Source organism: Macadamia integrifolia, chromosome 4 (assembly GCF_013358625.1).
Source record: "Macadamia integrifolia cultivar HAES 741 chromosome 4, SCU_Mint_v3, whole genome shotgun sequence".
NCBI classification, from domain to species: domain Eukaryota; kingdom Viridiplantae; phylum Streptophyta; class Magnoliopsida; order Proteales; family Proteaceae; genus Macadamia; species Macadamia integrifolia.
The window spans coordinates 16,963,508-16,986,999 of record NC_056560.1 but is presented as its reverse complement, the minus strand read 5'-3'; the positions used below and the strand labels follow the sequence as shown (position 1 = coordinate 16,986,999).

The window sequence follows — 23,492 nt, the reverse complement described above, 5'->3', positions numbered from 1 at the left end:
TTTTGGGGGGGGTGTACAACAAGAAAGTGTAATATAAAATATAAAATATAAAATAGTTAATTAAGCATGTCATTAGGGTTAATTATTTGGTTACCCACAAACACAATCCCTACGAAAAGTAGTACAACCTCGGCGCCACCTCCTATAGCCATTAATTTAGTGAGGATCATATAAAATAAACAAGGCAACTCCATTGATTAATCATGATTAATGATCATTCACTCTATTATTTCTACTTAAATGTGCTATTTGTTTGGTTTGGGTCACAAAAGGGGTGCATCATGATTACAAATACAATTGCCACGGTTTAAAATTTCAGTCAAAATGATTAAAATTTCACGAAATATTTTGATTTTAACTGAAATTGAAACTGAATGAACATTGAAATGGCATTGTTGAAAAAGATTAAAATTTGAGAAATGAGTCGATTTCAACCAAAATAGAAATGGGATCAAAATCCGAAATTTCAAACCTTGACAGTGGCATGTATCCACAAATGGACACAAAGCATTCTACTACCAATTATACTCAGTTGAACAGTTATATATTATTCCAAATCCATTGGTTATTCACTAAATGCACCATTAGTCACCACTCACCAGGCTACATTGTACCACTTTCATTTGGGCACTCCACCCTTTTGATGCAAATTCTGGTTTTGGCTAGAAAGGCCAAGGCCAGATCCATCTGTTGCCTATATAGAAGAAACGATGTAGAGGGACAAAGAAGTTGGTCCTGCTGCATCAGGATTTTCTTATAATGAGAAGGAAGGAATCTTTTTTTTTTTTTTTTCAAATTTTCCTTCATCCATGGTGAAAAGAGAATCTTCAACCGCAAGATTTGACCGTTATATTGAACATAGGAAATGTATTTTGGACTTTGTTAATAGGGGCGAGAAATAATGATAAGACTCACTGTTTAAGGAATCCAATCATAACGTCAAGTCACCATAGATGAGGTGAAAAAACTTAAACCTTCAACGTAGATCCCAATAGAACATGGTCCAGCTAGATTTGACCTCAACTTCAACTTAGATCCCAATAGAAAATGGTCCAGCTAGATATGGCCTTAACATTGATTTGATTCTATCAATCTTTTCCTTTTTCATCACCTATCAGTGGTTTGTACAATAGCCACAGGACTTGATTTAGCCCTTAAGAAACCAATTTGGTTTCACCGAGTCCAGATAAAATGGAGGGTAACAGCAACAGCAGCTAACAGAGGAAGCTGAGAGATCAAAGAATAAAAAACGAGAGAAAGGAAAAGAATTGAACCAGAAGCACTGGATCATCTCTCAGTTCTCAACCCCAACACTCTTAACAACCTAGACCTTTTCTGAAAAGTCAAAAAGAAAAATATACATACCAAGCAGTTCCTGATTCCATATGACAAAAAAATAAATAAATAAATAAAGTATCAACACTAAGTAGCCATTTAGATATCCTAACTTTTGTTATTCCATTAATTAACAATCTCCATAAGAATAACTTAATTTCAACATGAATGTTGAACTTCCAACAAATCTTCCATAATCTGCCTTGATTTACCTAGTGATGAAATTGGAAGATATTCCAACAGCAAGTACAAAGTACAAAACACTTCATGTAAATCCTCATATAGTGTGTCATACACAAAATAACACAAGGATACAAAGGCCAAAACAGTATTTTGAAGAAAGCAGAAATCTCAGGAAGGCAAGAAAAGAAATGTTTAAAACATTTAAAAGAGGAAAAAAATGAAAAAAAAACGGTTTCTCATGCTGTCCTCAAAGGGTAGCAATAGCACATCAATCTACAGCTTACAAACAATTGAAAAGAAAAAACCCAACCCTTAGTACCCACCTACAAAAAAACATATGAAGGGTAGCAACATTCTAGCAAATAGAGTATGCCAGATGAACTCATAAGATTAAAATATCAACTTCGAGATAATGACCAACCTATCAGACATAAAATGGTCAATATTGCACATTTAAGTGATAATATTGCAATTTTACATGAACCAGAAAAAGTTTGAAATTACAGTAAGGTCCTCAGGAAAACACTTGTTCCAGATGTAGAAAAGGCCCTTCAATAAATTAACAAACTGTATGGCCAGCGATTTCCTCATAGGGTAGAGAGCAAATTGGCGAACTGGAGCTTGCATCAGAGCTTCAACAAAGAAGTGGACAAGCACAACGCCAAGCACATTGGGATCTCAATCGAGTAGTTTGAACAGCAATGTATATTTCATTATTAGCGCAGATCATAATCAGAGGAGGACCATCTGGTTCATTATCATCAAGATCATATACAGGCCCATGTTAAAGCATAAGTCTTTGAATCAAAATCCACATCTATTTATGCCTTCAACCTGCACAAATGCATTGGATGTGTTAACTTCCCATATTCCATGACCTCTAAGAACCAGTTTTACACGGACTCCTCCCCTTAGAAGCTGGATTTCTGATTCACAGGTATCAATTGGACTTCTGTAAGCATCAAATAAATCTACACTTTGAAGTCAAGTGTTTACACTAGATAAGCCTCTATCAGGTTAACAGGAAATGGCATCTAACAGAGCTGCCTGGAGGGCTAGGATCCGAGTTGCCGATTGTTCGTGAGTGGGATGTCCCAAAGTTTTTTTTTTTTTCAAATACTTGCAGATCCATGTAGCCGTTCCCATTTAGTCGGGATAATGCAAAGCTTTGTTGTTGTTGTTGTTGTTGTTTTTGTTGTTGTTTGAAGTTAAGAACAAATTTACACTTCCTATGTCAAACTTATTTCCGGTAAAACCGTTAACTGGAAATTGATCATAGATTCTATCGAGAATTGGGCATGTGAGTTGGTCAGGCTGGAGGGATGACCCAAACCAACCCAAGGTCTAGGAAGGTAAGCTCATTTGAAGCCAACTCAGCAAAAATTATTAAAAGCATACCTCCTAAAATAAATCAAAGCTAGGCTCAGATTGGGTTGCTTTGGGCTTGGTGCAGACCTGTGGTAATAAAATAAAAGTATATCGAGCCCATTTGTATGACATGAATACCATCATTCAACAATAAATAAATCAAAACACATAAAACCTATTTATTACAGAAAATTCAGTTCATTTCCTCCTAAATAATAAATCCAAACTAAAGGAAGGAGTAGACGAGTTGTATGTGTTGTGTGTGTGTGTGTGCATATGTGAAAGAGAGTGAGAATCATATAAGGGATGCAGCTGCATTAGACATTAATCCAGTATAGAGGCCTTTGCCCAAGCTTGGGATGCCCATATAGTTCTGATGGCAGTCCAATGGGCTGATATTAACCTTTGCGTAATTATATTATAAGTTGGGACTTTTATTTTACTTGTATATATTGTTCATTGTAATGGGCCTAATTTATAAACCAATAAAGTTGGAATAAAGTTAGTACAAGGGATTATTAAGTGTTTTGAGTTAGATTAGAATACTTAATAGTTAAATAGAGTTTTGTTTTGAGCTTATTTACTTTATTGTGTGTGATAGAGTTTTGTTTTGAGCTTATTTACTTTATTGAGAGTGTGACTGTGATTAAGAGCCTTATTATGAGTCAAATTAAGAATTTTAGAACTTTATATATGTAATACACCCCCATTAATTAGAGATGATTTGAGTAAAGGAAATACAAGTTTTTTTTCAAGAATTTTGGTGTTGTTAAGCAGTGCATATGAGATTGATATCCCAAACTTAATTTCTTCTCTTCTTCTCTCTTATTCCTCCCAAGCAGACCTCATCTCATCTCTTTTTCTTCCCCTTCTATCATTCTGATTTCTTCCTTGATGACACAGGTGTTGTTTTATGTTGTACACACATGCATGTGGTGTTGTCATTGTTGTCCACACAATGAACCACTGTGCAGTCTGAGTCAGCAGAGCAGTACAGATGACGAAGTGTTGTAGCAGTGGAAGAATGTTCAGAGTGATATGGCAGTGGTTACAGATAATCTAGCAGTGATCTGGCAGAGCTGGCAGTGGCAAACAATGGAGTGGCAGTTTAGCAGTGTTGGCGAGATTTCCAGACTCATGTGGCAGTGTTTTACAGTAATATGCAGTTGTTGGCAGCATTGGGAAAGTTTACATGCATCTTCTCATGGTGACTTTATAGGTTTATGTAGACGGGTCAACTTTGGAGCCAAATAGAGAAGGCCAAGTAATGTAGGACTAGATTTGACAAACCAAACTAGACCCAAACTGCAGGAAAGTTTAAACCAAAGAACAACCAAATAACCCCCACAACAGTCCACAGCAGACTGGTATTAAACTGATATAACAGAGTATAATTCTGAGATGAAAATCAACAGTTCAGGAATAATGTAATGAACTAACAGCCAAGGACTACTGTCGCAAACCACCAAATTAAGAGGCCAAACACTAGGTTATATAATCAACAGATTTCAGCAAAAATAAAATCGAAACCAGAATTAAAATCTGGGCAGAATCCATTATCGGCCAGAACTGCAGATTACTCATCAGCTGAACCAGTGGTCTGATCAGCTTCAAAATTAGAACGAGTCCTCTTCTGAATGGTTCTAACAATCAACCAAAATCACAAGGCCATCGGGTGGCCAGAACTCCAAAACAGAATAGGCTGACAGAAGAGAAAAACAGAGATTCAGAACCCAGAAAAATTCTGCAGAAGTTCAGTTTACTTACCTGTTCTGCTGGAGAAGATAACCCAATAAAGAAAACCAGAAATAATAGTAATCCACCCGGACTTCTCGCCGCAGAGTGTCGACTGGATCAAACACCAATCCCTTGTTCTGTGATCAGACACACAGAGAAACCATAGAAGCTAGCGGCAGCAGCAACAAGTAACTTTTCAAAAAGCATCAATCCCATCAGCCTTGATCAAACACAAGACAAATATCCATTGAGAAGACAATAGCAACAGCCATTAATTTGTTTATCAAAATCATCCCTTTTTTCAGGAGTCTCCTCCTCTTTATTTATAATGTTGAAGGGGTAAGGAATTACAAAATAGAAGGTCCCTCAAAAAAGAAAACCAAATATTCTCCTAATATAATAGTTACTAAAAACTGAAATTAGAAACTAATTGAAATTAGAAAGTAGTTGAAAAAGGAAACTAACTACTAATTACTTGACTCATCTAATAACTTGACTCCTTAGTAGTCAATATAACTTAAATTAAACCCAACTTAAAAGGAAACTAACTAGTAATCCCGTACTCAATCTTAGAGCCCCTCTTTTAGACCCATGAAAGTGGCCCAATACACTCCAAATCATATGGACTGAAAGCCCAACACATATACAACCCAACCCTAGGCTTATTCCTAATAAAACAAGCCTATTTTGGTTATTAATCTGCATCACCAAGTGGCAGAAATGGAAGAGGACATAAACTAGAAAGTTCTAGAACTTCAACTTTCCAATGAAGTTGGAATCATCCCATTCCAAGGTTGTATGAGGAACATATGGAATTTTCTGTGTCACTGCACAGAAAAGAAGAAAATGGGTGAACTCGTGTTGATAGTCTGTACAAGTGCGTACGGATGATAAGGCAGCGTCTGGCAGTCCAGTGGACAGTGCGGCAGTGTATAGTGAACAAGTTGAACATCATGTCAGAAAATACAGTTACAGCTGAGTCAGCTTTGCGGGCATTTTGGTCATTTCAAATGGTAGATTTGGCTAAAGATTTGTTGTGGAAAGTTGTGAAGTATTAAATCTTCTTTCCAACGCAACTAGAATCGCCTAGATTCGACTCCGAATGAGAAAGTTATGATCAGTGTACTCTTCGGAAGCATATTGGTCATTTCATGGTAAATTCCGGTGATGGGTTCCTCTGGAAAATTGTAGAGAATCGAGTCATGAATCCAACGCAACTGGAATCGTCTTGATCTGAGTTTGGATGAGAGAATTATATAACCGTTTCTGTACAACCACTCTGAATTGTCAAAAGTGTTTGATGAAATGCCCAAGTGAGGTTTTACGAGACCTGTGAGCCCCAATTGATGTCTTGGAAGTAGTGGTGTTGCAGTTTTTGTGCATGGTATAGTGCCATGTCTGCCAAAGGCCTGAGGTGTCACATGCTTTACGAGACCTATGAGCCCCAATTGATGTCTTGGAAGTAGTGGTGTTGCAGTTTTTGTGTATGGTATAGCGCTATGTCTACCGAAGGCCTCAAACTTCCTCGCTCTGTTTAGGATGCAAGATGGAAGGTAACCTCCTAGGCCATTGTTGGAATCGACCGGGTGCACCTAGTGCATGAGAACCAAGAGCGGGCATAGAGGAAGTTGCTGTTTGTTTTTTGTCAAAGGCGCATATCTTTCTACATGCAAGGTCGAATCCATAGTTTCTGACATGGCATAACCAAGGGCTTGGCAGCTTGGAGCTGTAACACACCTAGCCAGCAGCCAAGGGGGGCAGGCATGGGCGGCCACACACAAAAGAGGCCCCATGGAGGCCAGCAAAGGGCCCAGACGCAGTGAGGCCATGGCCTAGTCAGTCAGCCAGCCGCGCGCATGCATGGGGCTGGTCATGGTCTTGGCAGCACATGAAGGTGGGTGGTCATTTGGTTAAGTGGTAGAGGCTTGCACAGCCTGCTCAATAATATGCCTCTAATAGGCTTCTCTTATGTCCGATTTCATGTGTTCTCGGTAAGCACTTAGAAATCTCAGGGGTTTGTTAGTTAAATATAAACAATCTGTTGTGCTGTAAGGATAGATCACAAAGGATCAACCCCATGTAGGATCTGAAAATCTGGGCTGAAATAGGAGAAAACTGAGAACTCACACACTGGGGCTCGGATGAGCCTGAAATTTGGGGTGAAGGTGGCAATAATATTCTCAAACTATCCTTCAAATTTGGCTGGAATCCACCAAGTAGTTAGGAAACCATTCACTTTCCCAAGGCTACCCAGATTAAGGTTTTACAGTCTGAATAGAGAGAACTCTGCGGCTCCTTGTAGAGGCCTGCCAAGCTGGTTGAGTGGCCCCTTTGGTGGCTGGAATAAAACCCTAAAAGAGCTTGGAGATTGGCTTTCAGATCTGGCAGATCTGAAGTTCAGCCAAAGAGAAGAAAACATTGTTACAGGTGGGATTGATTTCTGATTCTGGCCTGCAGTTGTCCTTCAACAAAAGGTGGTCTTCAGGGCTGGTTTCAAGCTTCAAAATAACTAAGAAAGGGAAGAGGGTGAGAAGAGATTGTATAAGGAGTGGGGTTGGGGAATGGCTATCTCAGCTGGGTCTCTCACCTTCAACTCTCTCAATTGATGAATAAATCTATCTCAGGTTTAGGAGTAAGCATTGCTCACAAATAAACTTCATTAATTCATGTCTAACCATCACAATCGATTCTGGCCTTTATATAGGCTCCAAAGCTGATTACAAATAAGAAACTATTAAATTAGGAAACTTCTTGAAAATAGAAACTAAGACTTGAAGAGACTACTCCTTCCTAAACCAAACTACTTGGTAGCTAATAAAACATGTAAATAGAAACTAGGATTAGTCTAATATCTTCTAACAATAAAACTGACTTGCTTCCTAAGAAAAAACCCAAAAAAGAAAACAAATCCTAGGAACTAATCTTGCTGAAATCGACAGGCAGATCTGGAGGTCTTCATTAATGCATGGCTAAGTATGTAATGATATGTATATGATTCATTTTAATAACTATCACTAATTGTGTGTGTGTGTGTGTGTAGGGATAGGGTGCGTTTGGTGGATTTCAGCCCAACCTTGAAATTTAGGGAATGGACCTGTGTAGGTTCAGGTAAAGCCACCCAAGTCGGCATCTGTGACTCCATTTAGAGAGAGAACAATGCGAGAAATCTGGACCACACTATATTCAGTGTGTTTTATCGTGATCTACCCTTTTATTTATAATTGCAAAAGAATAGACTCTTAGTAGGAAAAATACTAAGAGTAGATGTCAAATTACAATTAAAGAAAGAAACAAAAGGCAATAACAACTCTATGACTTATATAGCATGATAAGGGACACCTCCTATCGTGGTCAAAGACACACCAAAATAATACCACAGGGTACATATCTTAACATGTTTGAATTACTGACCTGACAATAGCCAAATCCATTGGCATGAACACGCATGAATCTCCATAGAAAAAGCAAATCCGTGGTACGAAGATTAATCCCAACAGTAGCCCTAATAATAACCTGTGTATTTTCAAATGAAAATTTGCCATCAAATTCTGGCTCCAAGATCAACTCATCCTGACCCATTTCCAACTAACCAAATGTCTAGACTACTAAAATTGAAAGTGGTAATTGTATCTAACTGAGCCAAGACAACATCCAGAAAATAGAGTTGTATCACCTATATTCAACACTGCTCCACGGCACCACATCCAATCAGGAGGGACCCAACTGAAGTCCCCCATTTTCCTACTTACAAACAACACTGATTTAGGTCAAAGCATGAGGAAGAAGAGAGTGAACAGGAATTACTGTTCACGTGAACAACCACCATTAACACTGTTCACGTGAATAGTGTTGGTGCCTCATATGGTCCTTCTAGCAGGCCAGCAGGTTGTCCCCTCAAATTGGAAGGAAGAAAGCTCGAGAAGAAACCTCCTACAGCCCATCGATATAAGTAGATTTGGCCAATATATTTGTTGTTCCTTTTTGGTTTTGTCTTGGTTGACAAGTTAGTTTTATTTGTTAGGAAATATTAGACTAGTAGAAGTTTCTATTTTTATGTTTACCAGATTTTCAAGTAGTTGGGTTTTAGAAAAGATTAGTTTTAAGTCTTAGTTTCAATTTTCAAGAGGTTTCCTAATTTAGAAGTTCTCTAATTGTAATTCAGTTTGAGAGCCTATATAAGAGGAATGGATCTTTTGTAAAGGCTTTACACAATGAATGAAAAGTTATTTGTTAGCAACGCTTACCCCTAAACCTGAGATAGGTTCGTTTCATCAAATGGGATAGTTGAGACCACTTGAGGGTGAGAGACCCAGGCTGAGATAGCCATCCTAAAAAAAATCAATTTAGGGAGAGGGGGAGACAATGTGTAAGCAAAAGGATCTACCTCCTTTTACCCAGGTGGAGAGAAATGCTATATACACTTGTAAAATATGAACTTCGGGCAGGGCGATTGCAATTACCAAATCAGCCACCTTCCCTTGACAATACATAAGTCTAAAAAGAATAGGCCCCTCCATGCCTGAGCTGTTAGGGATATGCCCACACTCCTATAGTTGGTTTTGATGATAACAAACATATGAAGGTATGTCACAATTTTTCTTTAAGTATTGTTTTGTAGAGACTTCATATCAAAGATCGAATTTGGTGAATGAAACGAAGAAATGAAGATTGAAGTCATCAAATTAAGAGTATCAACAAGTTGGCATCAATGCTTGAAGAAGATATCATAAGAATTTAAGCTTCAAGATGTCAAGACATGAAGCTTAAAGACATGGAATTGCAAACAAGAAGAAAAGAAGATAAAGTGCCAAAGAGTGGAAGGTTTAAGTGAAGAAGAAAACCACTAGGATAGATTGGTCATTTTTAATGTAATTTGTAACTTCCACATACATATATGCACTCACTACATGCATGTGCATTGCAGCATACTAGAATGACCATAGAGCATACCTTGACCAAGTATGGAAAGTCTCTAAGTGGTGAGGAACATATTAGGAAAAATGTGTTCTAGTGAAATTCTGTGAAAACCACATTAACCTGACTCAAGGGTATTTTAGGTAATCTTAAAGTCCGTATCAGGAGATGAAAACTCATAAAAGTTGTAGGAAATTGAGTTTTGATTCCAACACAACTGATCTCAGATCAATCTAAGGTCGGACCGAAAAGTTATGGTCAAAACACTGACGACTGGTCAGTATGACAGCATTCTGTCAAAACAGAGTATGTCATGTCGGTGGTCGACCGGAACTGTCCGAGACCATAACCGGTCGACCAGTATAAAGTCGCGGTCGACCGGTGACTGCCTGGAAGTGCCCCAACGGCTATATTTTGCCTCAACGGCTCTTGGCGGTCGACCGGCTACAGATGGCGGTCGACCGATGGTCCCAGAATACGTCCGTTAGAGCTTGATTTCCTGCCTAAAATGCTTCACTATGTTCACCTATAAATACCCAAACCGCTCTTAATTAAATATTCATTAAGAAAGAGCTTTAAGAGCAGTATTGCAAGCATTCAAGAATTATATATTCTACTTGAGTTGTTCTATTACACCAATCCCAACAAAAGGCTCAAGTCTCAATCAAAGTCCTCTACTCTCTCCTGTGCAAGTCAAAGCCATACAAGAGGACTTTACAAAAGGTGTATTTTTCATTTCTCATTCTCATCATTTGCACCACACTTGAGGTATTCCTCTTATTCCACTAATTCCTATTTATTTCTGTTTTTACAATTCTAGACTGTACTTAGGATTGTAAGGATTCTCTTATCCTAAAAAGAGAAAGGTGTCTCTCTACCTCCAAAAGAGATTGTAAAGGCGTCTCTCTGCCTGGAAAGGGAATTTGTAAGGATACTCTTATCCGTGAAAAAGATTGTGAAGGTTTTCTTCCCTACCTACCGTACTGAAAGGGAGAACTAGTAGAATACCTTACAAGAGGATTCTTGTAAGGAGTGGACTAGACTCGGATTGAGTCGAACCACTATAAATCTTGTGTTTTGTGGTTGTGCCTATTTTATTTATTCCGTATCGTTTTTAACTTACAATCACACTTGTGACCTATTCATCGAAAGGAGTTAAATTCCACTAGTATAACCTATTCACCCCCCTCTAGGTTATTTCAAATACTACACATGTGGGCCTTCTAATCTAGGCCCAGGTGCTTTCGGTGGGTTGTTTCTGGTGGTCAAGACAGTTAGATATTTTGACTGCTTGTTGTCCACAAGTTGGTTTTGCATGGATTGTTGCCCTAGGCTGTGCACATAGCCTTCCAACAGTTTTAATGCGTGTCAGGATTCCAGTGTAGGGTGTCGGGTAGCTTACCATCTGTGATCAGAAGGCTTAAATCCCCTCCAATTGGATAAGCAAGAGATGCACTGGCAAGTGAGGTCATCCTTCCCCTTTACAGTGATCTGCCATGAGTCAAAACTCGATGGTGCTTTCTACTGTCGGCCCGAGACCTATCATAATAGTTCAAATTAGACCGAGTTAAGGCATGGGTGTAACATTCTCCCCACCTTATAAGAATTTCATCCTCGCAATTGAACGTACCTAGTAAGTCAAATAATTAGGGGTACTACTTCTTCATTTCATCTTCCCATTCCCAGGATACTTCTTGTTCTGGGTGATTCATCCATTTTATCTTAATGAAGGAAATAGTGCGATTGTAGAGAACATGGTCCTTCTGGTCAACAATCTTCTCTGGATACTCCATGTAGGTAAGATCCTCATCCAACTCATGTGATATGTAAGTCAATACGTGAGTGATGTTAGGAATGTACTTCCTCAGCATGGATACATGGAAGACATCATGTGTACCCTCCAACTCTGGTGATAAAGCTATCCTGTAGGCCACTAGTTCAATTCTCTCCAGTACATCATACGATCCCATAGACCTAGGACTTAGCTTCCTTTTCTTGCTGAACTGCATCACTCCCTTGATTGGGGAGATCTATAATAAAATCTTGTCTCCAACCCCAAACTCCAGATGCTTCTTCCTGACATCTACATAACTCTTTTGTTTAGATTGAGCTGTCTTGATTCTCTCCCTGATCACATTCACCTTCTCACAAGTGGCCTGTATCAAGTCCAGGCCTAAAATCTGTCGATCACCAACTTCATCCCAATACAAAGGAGTCCGACATTTCCTACTATACTGTGCCTCGAACGGAGACATACCGATGGTGGCCTGGTAACTATTGTTGTAAGAGACCTTAATAAAAGAGATTTTCTCATCCCAACTGTAACTCATATCCAAGGCACATACTAGAAGTAGGTCCTCCAAGCTCTGGATAGTCCTTTTCGACTATCCATATGTTTGTGGGTGAAATGCCATGCTGAAGTTTAATTGTGTGCCCATAGCTTTCTACACACATATCCAGAACTTGGAAGTGAATTTGGGATCTTGATCGAAGATGATGCTAACAGGTACACCATGCAACCAGATGATGTTGTCAATATAAAGCTTGAACAACTGTCCATGGAGAAAGTTACCTTAAATGGGATCAAGTGAGCTGCCTTGACCAAGCAGTCCACAACTACCCAAATGGTGTCCATACCCTTGCTGGTGCGGGGTAACCCGATGACGAAGTCCATGATTATATTCTCCCATTTCCACTCCAGAATAGGTAGTGACTGTAATAAACCATGAGGCTTTTGTCTTTCAATCTTGACTTGACTTGCTAGCATGTGAGGCACCTTGCCACGTGTATGGCCACATCATTCTTCATTCCCTTCCACCAGTAGGAGCCCTTTAGGCCCTTATATATTTTAGTGTTGCCAGGATGAATGGAGTATGGGGAGTTGAGTGCCTCCTTCAAAATAGTATCTCTTAAGTCAAGATCACTAGGCACACGCAACCTTCCTTTGAATTGAAGAATCTGCCCTTCAGTTAAGGAGAAATCCAGGTCCTTCCGGATTCCCTCCTTGCAATCAACTATTAATTTCTCCAACTTTGCATTAGTACCCTAAGCTACAATAATTTTGTCCACTAGACTAGGCTGTACCACTAATGCCGATAGTGACAAGGTGACACCTTCCACCAATATCTCCAAATCTAATTTCCTGGCCTCTTCTAGGAGATTCTCATTGGTAGTCAAGGATGCAAGAGTCAGTGATTGAGATTTTTGACTAAGTGCATTGGCTACCACATTGGTCTTCCCTGGGTGGTAGTAGATAGTGCAGTCATAATCCTTCATCAACTCCAACCAACGCCTCTATCTCATATTGAGCTCCTTTTGGGTGAAGAAATACTTGAGCCTCTTGTTGTCACTGTATATCTCACTCTTCTCACCATACAAGTAATGCCTCTATATTTTCAAGGCAAAAATTATCACTGCCAATTCCAAGTTATAGGTAGGGTAGTTCTTCTGATAGTCCTTCAACTGGCGGGATGCATAGGCAATGACCTTCCCATGTTGTATCAACACACAGCCCAATCCCAGCTTGGAGGCATTACTATACACAACCATACCACCAGTACGAGTCAGAATAGTCAAAACTGGAGTTGATACCAACCTTCGCCTTAGCTACTTGAATCTCTTCTCACAAGCATCGAACCACTCAAATTTCACACCCTTACATGCAAGTCGGGTCATTGGTGCAAACATGGAAGAGAAATTATCAATAAACCTCCTGTAGTATCTGGCCAATCCTAGAAAACTACAAATGTCTGTCACATTCTTGGGGGTGACCCACTCTAGAACTGCCTTCACCTTGCCTGGGTCGACCTATATACCATTATTTGAAACAAGGTGGCCTAGGAATGCTACTCATGAAAGCCAAAACTCACACTTGCTAAATTTGGTGTAGAGTTGCTTTTCTCTCAGACATTGCAATACTAACCTTAGGTGAATAGCATATTCCTTTGCACTCTTGGAGTTGGCCTAGGAATGCCACTGGTGAAAGCTAGAACTCACACTTGCTGAATTTGGCGTAGAGTTGCTTTTCTCTTAGACATTGCAATACTAACCTTAGGTGAACAGAATGTTCCTCTGCACTCTTGGAGTTGGCCTAAGAATGCCACTTGTGAAAGCCAGAACTCACACTAGCTGAATTTGGCGTAGAGTTGCTTTTCTCTCAAAAGTTGCAATACTAACCTCAAGTGAATAGCATGTTCCTCTACACTCTTGGAGTATGCGAAGATGTCATTAATGACTACAATCACAAACTTGTCTAAGACATCCTAAAATACTCGGTTCATCAAGTCCATGAAAGCAACCGTTGCATTGATCAGTCCAAATGATATCACCAAGAACTCATAATGTTTGTATCGAGATCTGAAAGTTGTTTTGCTGACATCACTATCCTTGATTCTGAGCTAGTGGTAGTCCAATCTAAGGTCAATCTTGGAGAATACCTTAGCACCTTGCAATTGATCGAACAGGTCATCAATCCTTGGCAAAGGATATCGATTCTTGATGGTTAGCTTGTTAAATTCTCGATAATCAATGCACAACCTCATGCTTCTATCCTTCTTCTTGATGAAAAATATCAGTGCTCCCCTTGGGGATACACTTGGTTTAATGAATCCCTTCTTTAAAAGGTCCTGAAGTTGCACCTATAATTCCTTTAGTTTTGTGGGGGTCATGCAGTAAGGAGCTTTTAACATTGGTGCCAAGCCGAGGAGTAGGTCTATAACAAACTCTATCTCTCGGTCCGAGAGTAATCCTATCAAATCATCCAAGAATACATCGAGAAATTCCATTACCACATCCAGTTCGGTTAATGGACTGACCTCTATCTCGGTATCTGTCATAAATGCTAGGTAGCCTTGACACCCTTGGTCTAGTAGCTTCTTCATCCAAAATGCTGACATAATACTCTTCTTATGTTTCTTTGGCTTATCCCCTACAAAGGTAAATTCTCCCTCATCATGGGGTCTAAATACTATTACCTTTTCTGCACATAGCACACTGGTTCTGTAAGCAGGCAACCAGTCCATCCCTAGAATCACATCAAAATCGGTCATATACAACTCGATCAAGTGTGCATTCAAGTCATGTCCATTTATGATCACTGTACATGGTTTATAAACATAATTCAAACCCACCACACTCCCTGTGGGTGTACTCACTGCCAAGCACTGGGTTAAGCTCTTAGGTGGAATTCTCATCTTCTTTGTAAATATCAATGACACAAATGAATGGGATGCTCCTGAGTCAAATAACATGTGAAGGTAAAAATGATATCAATAATGTAGCTGCCACCACTTCTGGTGTAGCTTCTGCATCCTTTATGGTCACAGCAAATACCCTTCCTTGTGGTCTCTGGCCCTGTGATGGTTGTGCTGGCCGGTTGGCTGCATAAACCTACTAGAACCTTAGGTGGCAGGGTATAAGGTGCATCACCCCGTCTTCGGTGGGGGCATGTCCGGGCTAGGTGACCTGGCTGGTCACAATGGAAGCACCTAGGGTTTGAACCCACAGATTGTGACATACCACTGGAACAGGAGGATTGGGAGGCTTGACTTGCTTCTGGCCCTCTTGATTAGACTGGAGTTGGATTGATATAAGGGCCTCTTGAGTGCTTGATGGCTCCCTTGGAATCAGAGGACATAATGGGCCCCTTCCCCATTCCTTGTTGAACCAAGAAATTGTCTCTGTGTCAGTCCTCAATGGACTTGGCCACTTGGACCACTTCAGTAAATATTTGAAGCTTCAACCCAACCATAGTAGAACTAATGCTTGGCCTTAACCCCTTTTCAAAATTTTGGGCCTTTAACCTATCATTTTGGATGTGCTCCGGAGTAAAGTAGTATAGCTCCTCATACCTCTGTTGGTACTCCAGCATTGATCGGGACCCTTCAATCAGATTGGAGAACTCACTCTTTCTCCTATCCTGAAAGCTCTTGGAGAAGTCGTTCCTAAAGAAGGACTCCTTGAAGTCTTCCCAAGTAGGGGTGGGGTTGGTTGCTTTCATAATGGGCTCAGTAGCCCTCCACCAAGCATCGGTTTCATTTTACAATTGGTAGCGTGCACATAGTATCTTCTACTCATCATTGAAGCCCATCAACTTAAAGACTTTCTCCATACCCCCATCCATATTGAGGGAAGCACCTAATCATGGCTCACATTGGAGAAGTATGGGGGCCTAAGCCTTTGGAACTTCTCCATCATTTTGGTTAGGTTAGTCTAAACCACTACGTGTACTTGGGCCTGCCCTTGCACTTGCCCAAATACTTGTCCTTGAAACTATCCTTGTACCTGACCTTGAACATATCCATGTACTTGCCCTTGCATCCCATCAGATTTCTGAATGGTGGTTGAGCCAGCTGGCACCGGGGCCGGTGTTGGTGGAGTAGGGGGTGTAGGAGGTGCATTCCTGGCCTCAATAGCACCCTGATCCAGGTATCAATCTTGGCCATAAATTGAGTTTGCCTCTCATCCACCTCATGCATTATGTTGGCAACATCTTGTGCCGTGAGAACAGGTGGGGCCGGTGGCACATTGTGTGGTCTACCCCAGATCCATGTAGGGGAAGTGAGATGTGACACATTAGATCACGATCGGGTATTCCTACATGACATGATCCCCATTAAGGAATCTTAATTAGTCACGCATACATAGGTTGCAAGCATATTAAGGTTGATATGCATAGTGGATCCCACGTGCATGCACAAGGAGTAATTTAGGGTTAGAACATGCTTAGGTGGGGTCCACATAGTAATGAAATTCGATTATTAGGGAGGAAATCCCTAATTAAGGAAGCAAATAATGAAAAATAAAATAAAACAGAAAATTTTATTTGTTTCCAAAAAAGTTCACCAAAAACAAGCACAAAAGTCACCGGAAATAGGGACTTTTCACCAGATTCATCAGAGGTGAATTTGGTGAGGGTAACAAAGAGCTATTTCAAAAAAATTTATTCACTGGAAACACTCACTGGATTCAAGCCGAGTGTTTCTGGTGGGGTGTTTTCAGTGGGCATCCTGGTCGTTATAAATAGGCTTGGGTTTTGTGATTTCTTCACAAAACCCTACTCTACCCATTGGAGAAAGTGAGGAAACAACCAAGGAAGGTCTCCCCAACCATTCCCTACCTTCTTCTCATGATTTCGTGCCCGATTGTCACCTTACATGCATCCAAGGTGAGTTCTTTTTCTTCTCTAACCTAGGTTTTGAGATTCTCTCTTTGGTTTTAGGCATTCTTCCTAGCTTAGGTTTTTTTCGCCTTAAACCTTAGGAACTTTGTGTTGCAACCATGTCTGGTCGCTGCATTTGTCCTCATCGTGTTGTCGCCCAAAAACACCCGGCCATTCCTACTGAGAAAAAGTATGATCACAGGTTGTTTCACTCTGTGGAGGAGCAAGATCGCTGGGAGAAGTTTGAGTATAGGAATGTCGATCCTGGGAAGTATGTGAGGACAAGGGACTTCCGACAGTTTTGCCTCTACCAACGCTTTGAGGCACTAGGGTGGTACCTCATCTTCAAGCTAAAAACCAAGTACTACCCACGGCTTGTAAGGCTCTTCTACTATAATTTGCGACGCGAGAATCGCAGCACTAAAGAGATGAGGATCACCTTAAGAGTGGAGGGGATCAATATCTCCTTTGGCATGGCTGAGTTGGCCAACATACTAATGATTTCCAATGAGGGAGAGTTGGCTTACTGCCCGCCTAGGACTCCATCTTATGAGTTTCAAAATTTTAATGTCCAAGTGGAGATGGACAACATGCTCACAAGGGATGCTTCTGGATGGCACCTATCTGTTAATTATCGGGGTACACCTAAAGTCGTGTGTCAGGCTATCCAGCTAAATGTCCTCCCCACCAGTGGGCACTTCGATGATGTGTCCATTCTTCATGCTTACATCACTTACTGTGTCTACATGGGGCTGCAGGTTCGCCTCCCATATCTATTGATGTGGATCATGGTGACAAGGGTTGAAGGAGGGGCACGTAGGGCTAGAAACATCTGCTACAGTCGGATTCTGACTAAGGTCTTCCTACACTTTGGTGTGAACTTGGAGGGTGAGGAGAGCTTGGGAACTGATGTCTTAGACTTCAACCAAGACTCTCTGAAGAAGATGAATCTGAACATGGACAAGGTCACTGAGGATAAAGATGAGGAGGAGCAGCCAATGGAGGTAGAGGACCAATCGGAAGGTGGTGCTAGGGGCGGTCATGCTGGTGATCAGGAGGGTGATTGCGGTGTTGATCCTATTGTCCCTCCACATGTGCTGCTTCCACGACCTAATCTTCAAACTATAGGGACTTCTACTGCCTCCTCTTCTCATGGCACTAGGGGTTCAAGGCCTTATAGACTCAATGATGTGATGGCCCACCTGGATACCACCATCTACTTACTAAGGAGGATGGACACTCGACTGGAGAGTGTGGATAAGAGCTACTACCTGCTAGACACCTGGGTGGCCTCCCTTAAGGCACATATGTAGGCAATGGTCTTCCACCTTGCCATTCCAATGCTAGAGCAGAGAGCACAGGGTCAGAACCAAGCTCAAGGCTAAGGGCAGAATCAGTAGTAGGACCAGCAACAGTAGTGGCTTAGGTTGCCACTGTAGTCTTAAGATTTCTCATTCTATGCTTTCTTTACAGTTTTATGTTCTAGTTGTTAGTTTCATTTTATTTCCTGTCATTTGCTTCTGTTATTTGAATTCCTAGATTTAGGCTAGTTAGGATTTCTAGATTTCTGTTATTTATTTTTTTTCGAGAAAAATTGGTGTAAGCTTATGTACTCAGTTCTCTTTATATAACGAAATGGCTTTGACACCTATACTTGTCTCATATTTGTGTATTTATATTATTTATTGTCTTGAGATTTTTATTCCTAATTCCCAAGTCATGGTTCCATTGAGATTGTGAGTTAAGGAAGAGCATCGTGCTCTGATACCAAGCTGTCACACCCCAATTTCAGCAAATTCAACTTACCATTAAGAATACTGATGGTGTGAGTAAGACATGTACCCGTCTTACAAACCTACCAAGATCTCTAATAGCAGTACCTTAACATACACAATCTCACAACATAACCAAACCAGTAGTAGCAGAATCAGAGTATAATAGCGGAATCATAACCTAAAATGGGGGGATATCTAGTGATATCATATAAATAACTGAGTTATTCCATTACAATTATCCATGATTTATAAATAATAATCCTGAAATATACTATCACGTCCCGTTCACATAGAACCGGACTGATGACCGGGTTACCTCCAGGTAACCCAAAACCACCTGGATCATCTGATACAGTAACCACAACACAGCATGCCACAATAATTTAGTAATATAATTAATTTATTTAGCAGAAGACTCATCATATATATACCTATAAACTCCCCACTTACTCTTGATACCCAAATTGTTATACATAGAATATTTAAATGTGGGCCCACAGGCATGATGATTTAAACAAGAAATAACAATTTAACTATATAGAGCACAAAAAGGGGAATACATCAAAAGAATTCAAAAAGAAGAGTTGTATTTGGAATTAGCTACTGTTGCCCTGCAACGCAGCTCTTGCACAGGCACCTGACACTGTGCCCAAATCCCTCTGAAACTCACTAATCTCCCACTAGAGATTCATCATTGGGCCCCAGGTCTTGTTCTTCTACCGAAAAACTTACAAAATCATCTAAAAAGGTGTGTACACAAGGGTTGAGCTCACTAGCTCAGTTAATGGAAAGAAAGACGCATACAAGCAATCGCATTTCAAATGATCCTACATGCATGAGATTCATTTTAGGCCTATCCACCTAATCAACATCAGTAAGTCATAGGTTACCTGCTACTCATAATCACAGTGCATGTATGCCCTGGGTACTAGACACTTTCTCCATCCCGAGATAAACCCATAGGGTTCTCAAAGAGGGCCGACTATGAGTACTTGGAAAAGTAAATCGTGGCTGAACCATAGCAAAAAATAAATGTAGTTTGCCTGGCCCTTTGAATATATCACCAAGGTTTCTCCCCAGTGATAACCCAGTGTTGGGAAACATTGGGAAACATGTCCACACTCCTTGCTATGTTCTGGTGTTAACAAACAAACATAAGTCTTTAACTTGGTTTGATAAAATGTGATTAGCTTGAAGAAAGTGTAATTAGTTTGAAGAAACACTTAGGTGGTCAAATCAAGACATCAAGGTTTGAACTTATGCAGACATGACCTTGAAGCTTAAATACATTCAAGACCCAAGATAATAAAGACATTCAAGACCGAAGATGAAGACATCAACACCCATAATGATGAAAATATCAAGACCCAAGATGAAGACCATAGGATAGAGAATATATTTTGTAATTTGTACACACATTGCATATGCACGCACCTCATGCATCATACTATAATGACCTTAGGTGGTAGAGTGCAATATGCTCTAGTAAAACTCTGTGAAAACAGATTAACTTGACTCAAGGGCATTATGGGAAATCTTAAAGTCAGTATCATGAGATGAAACCTTCATAGAAATTGTAGGAAATTGAGTCACAATTCTAACACAACTAATCCTAGGTCAATCCGAGGTCAGACCAAAAAGTTATGGTCAAAATACTGACAACTAGTCAGTATGACAACATTCTATCAAAATAATCTATCATGTTGGCGGTCGATCGGCTGGAAGCCCCGATCAACTAGAACTATCCGACACCATAGCCGATCGACTGATAGAAAGTCTTGATCGACTGGTGCCTCCCTAGAAAAGCTCCAATGGCTAGTTTTTGACCTCAATGGCTCTTTCCGGTAGATCGGCTACAAATGGCGGACGTCCGGTGGTCCCAGAATATGACCATTAGAGCTTGATTTCCTACTTAAAATGCTTCACTAAGCTCACCTATAAATACCCAAACCACTCTTAATTAAATATGAATTAAGAAAGAGCATTAAGAGTATTATTGTAAGCATTTAAGAGTTATTAAAATTATTCTATCCTACTTGAGTTGTTCAATTACTCTAATCCCAACAAAAGGCTCAAGTCTCAATCAAGTCCTTCATTCTCTCCTGGACAAGTCAAAGCCATAAGAGAGGACTTTACAAAAAGTGTATTATTCATCTCTCATTCTTATCATTTGCACCACAATTGAGGTATTCTTCTTATTCCACTACTCTTTATTTATTTCTGTTTTTACAATTCTAGACTGTACTTAGGATTGTAAGGATTCTCTTATCCTAAAAAGAGGAAGGTGTCTCTCTACCTCCAAAAAAGATTGTAGAGGCATCTCTCTACCTGTAAAAGAGATTTGTAAGGATACTCTTATCTGTGAAAAAGACAGTAAAGGTTTTCTTCCCTACCTACCATACTGAAAGGGAGAACTAGTGGAATACCTTACAAGAGGATTCTTGTAGGGAGTGGACTAGACTCGTATTGAGTCGAACCATTACAAATCTTGTGTTGTGATTGTGCCTATTTTATTTATTTCGCATCGTTTTTAACTTGCAATCACACTTGGGACCTATACATCGAAAAGAGTTAATTTTTACTAGTATAACCTATTCACCCCCCTCTAGGTTATTTCAACTAGTATCAGAGTGGGAGCTCAATTTTTTTAAGACTATATCGTCTTAAAAGTGAGTCAAAGACCATGGCCACATTCCAAGGACCACTAGAAGGTATGAACGCCTCGAGACCCCCTTACTTTAATGGAAAAAACTTTTCTTTCTGGAAGTCCAGATTCAAAAACTTTGTGTGTGGTCACAACATTCTTGTATGGAGAGCCATAGAGAATGGACCATACACCACCACCAAAATAGTTGATGAAAAGACAATACTGAAAGATGAAGGGAAATGGATAGCTGAAGACATTAGTCTCATCCAGTAGAACTTTCATGCAATCACGTTCCTTCAGTGTGCCCTCAACGAACAAAAGTTCAACCGAGTCATAGCATGTGACACAGCTAAAGAGATTTGGGATATACTTCTTGTCACACATGAAGATACGGCAAAGGTAAAGGAAAGAAAGGTAGACCAACTCGTTTTTTATTATGAATCCTTCTTTATAAAAGAAAATGAGTCAATAACTTCAATGTCTACAAGATTTACTGATATTGTGAACAGTCTCAAAAGTTTAGGAAAAACTTACACTAACGCTGAAAAAGTTAGGAAAATCTTAAGAGCCTTGCCTGCAGCTTGGAGACCCAAGAAAATAGCAATAGAAGAAGCCAAAGACTTGACAAAAATCTCTTTAGACTACTTGCTTGGATCTCTACAAACTCATGAAGTAGAGTTGAATGCCGACAAACCAAATCCTGAGAACAAAAAGAGAACCATAGCTTTAAAGTCAACCCAAACTATCGAAGAAGTAAGCAATGATGAAGAAGATGAAGAATTCGATATAGAAAAAGAAATTTCACTCATCACGAGGAAGTTCAACAAGTTCCTCAAAAAGAAAGGAAGATTTCAACACAAGAACAAATCCTACGGAGACAAATCCTATGGGGAAAAGGTAAATCTAAAATTAAACCCAAGTAAATCTCTTCTAAAGATATAGTCCATTTTGAGTACAGAAAGCCTGGACACTTCAAAACCGAATGCCCACATAAACCAAAGAAGAAAGTGATGAAGAGGAGAAAAGTGAATTTGGAGAAGAAGTCACCAACCTCGCCTTCATGGCCATTGGAGATGAAGAACAAGAGGTATGTCAAACTCAACCTGAATTCTTAATAAGGGACTCTAATGAGGAGCTACAAGAAGCCTTCGAGGCCTTGTATGAAGAAAATATCAAATTAGAGTCTAATAAGAATGAACTTGAAAAAGAGGTTGACACACTAAATAAGAGAGTGGATGCACTAACCTCAAAGGTGAGTGAACTGAAGGAAGAAAACTTCAAGTTGAACTCCACCCTCTGCACCTTCACCCAAGGGCAAAGGAATCTTGACAATCTTCTTGGATCTCAAAGAAAAGGTCTAAATGAAAAAGAAGGACTGGGTTACAATGGACAAAATCCATCTAGAAGTGAGAATCCAAGAAGGGGTGACCAAAGAAACCAATCATCCACCTCTTACATTAAATGTAGTTTTTACAAAAAGATAGGACATTCCATAAACCAGTGTCACTCCAAGAAAAAGAAGAAACCCAATTCTCAAACTGAGAGACCAAGAGTTAGCCATGCCTACTATTACACGCCCCTAAGAAGGCAATATAGGTCTCAAGAAGACTCTAGGCCTATACCTAGGTATAGAAAAACCCAACCTCAAAGAAAATACTCTATTGAGAGGTCCCAAAGACAATACCAAGGGTATGAGAACTATCCTCGGGAGACTTATAGACCACGAGGAAAATAAACAAGATCAAGGATCCTATAGATTTCCAAGATACTATACTCCTCAAAGATCAAATGGACCTTATGAATATTAAAGGACCCAAAGAAACCCAAAGTCATCCCAAAGGCAGAACCAAAGACCTAAAAGGTACAAAACCATTTGGGTTCCAGTAGGAAAGTTTGACACTAACAATAATGGACCCATGAGATTATGGGGACCAATGTACGATTAAATTTTTGTTATATGTTTGCTTGAACAATAAGGTGGAAGCTAAATGGGTCATTAATAGTGGATGCTCCAAACACATGACATCCAACAAGAACCTATTCTCAAGCTTACGGGACTACGAAAGAGGATGGGTCTCCTTTGGAGATGATAGCAAAGGAAAAATTATTGGTATTGGAAAAATAAAACTTGGAGGTATTTCAATCTCAAATGTTTACTTTGTGAAAAATCTGAATTATAATCTCCTAAGTGTGAGTTAGTTATGTAGCATTGGATAGTAGAATTTAATGTCTCCCATTGTTGCATTAAAGATGCAAATGATAATTCAATACTAAAAGGGTTTAGGAAAAACAATATCCATGTTTATATGCTTGACGAATCAAGTTCCTTGAATGTATGCTTGGTTTCTAACCATAGTGAGTCTTCATTATGGCA

General features: G+C 39.9%; 1 protein-coding gene across 8 annotated transcripts; it reads right to left on the bottom strand.

The window, feature by feature from the left end:
- Positions 1–1,945: 1,945 nt before the first annotated feature.
- On the bottom strand, positions 1,946–9,243 carry LOC122075098. Of its 8 annotated transcripts, none has more exons than XM_042639998.1 (4): positions 8,035–9,243; positions 4,654–4,760; positions 2,917–2,973; positions 1,946–2,444 (listed from the first exon to the last, which is right to left on the bottom strand). In XM_042639998.1, exons 1-4 carry the CDS (start codon positions 8,200–8,202, stop codon positions 2,399–2,401), a joined length of 378 nt encoding a protein of 125 aa, XP_042495932.1. In that variant the 5' UTR covers positions 8,203–9,243; the 3' UTR covers positions 1,946–2,398. The 8 variants fall into 8 exon arrangements, 4 of the variants coding, with proteins under 4 accessions (XP_042495932.1, XP_042495933.1, XP_042495934.1 ...); XM_042639999.1 differs by having other exon boundaries at positions 1,946–2,352; XR_006139182.1 differs by having other exon boundaries at positions 1,946–2,973; positions 4,654–4,843.
- Positions 9,244–23,492: the final 14,249 nt, after the last annotated feature.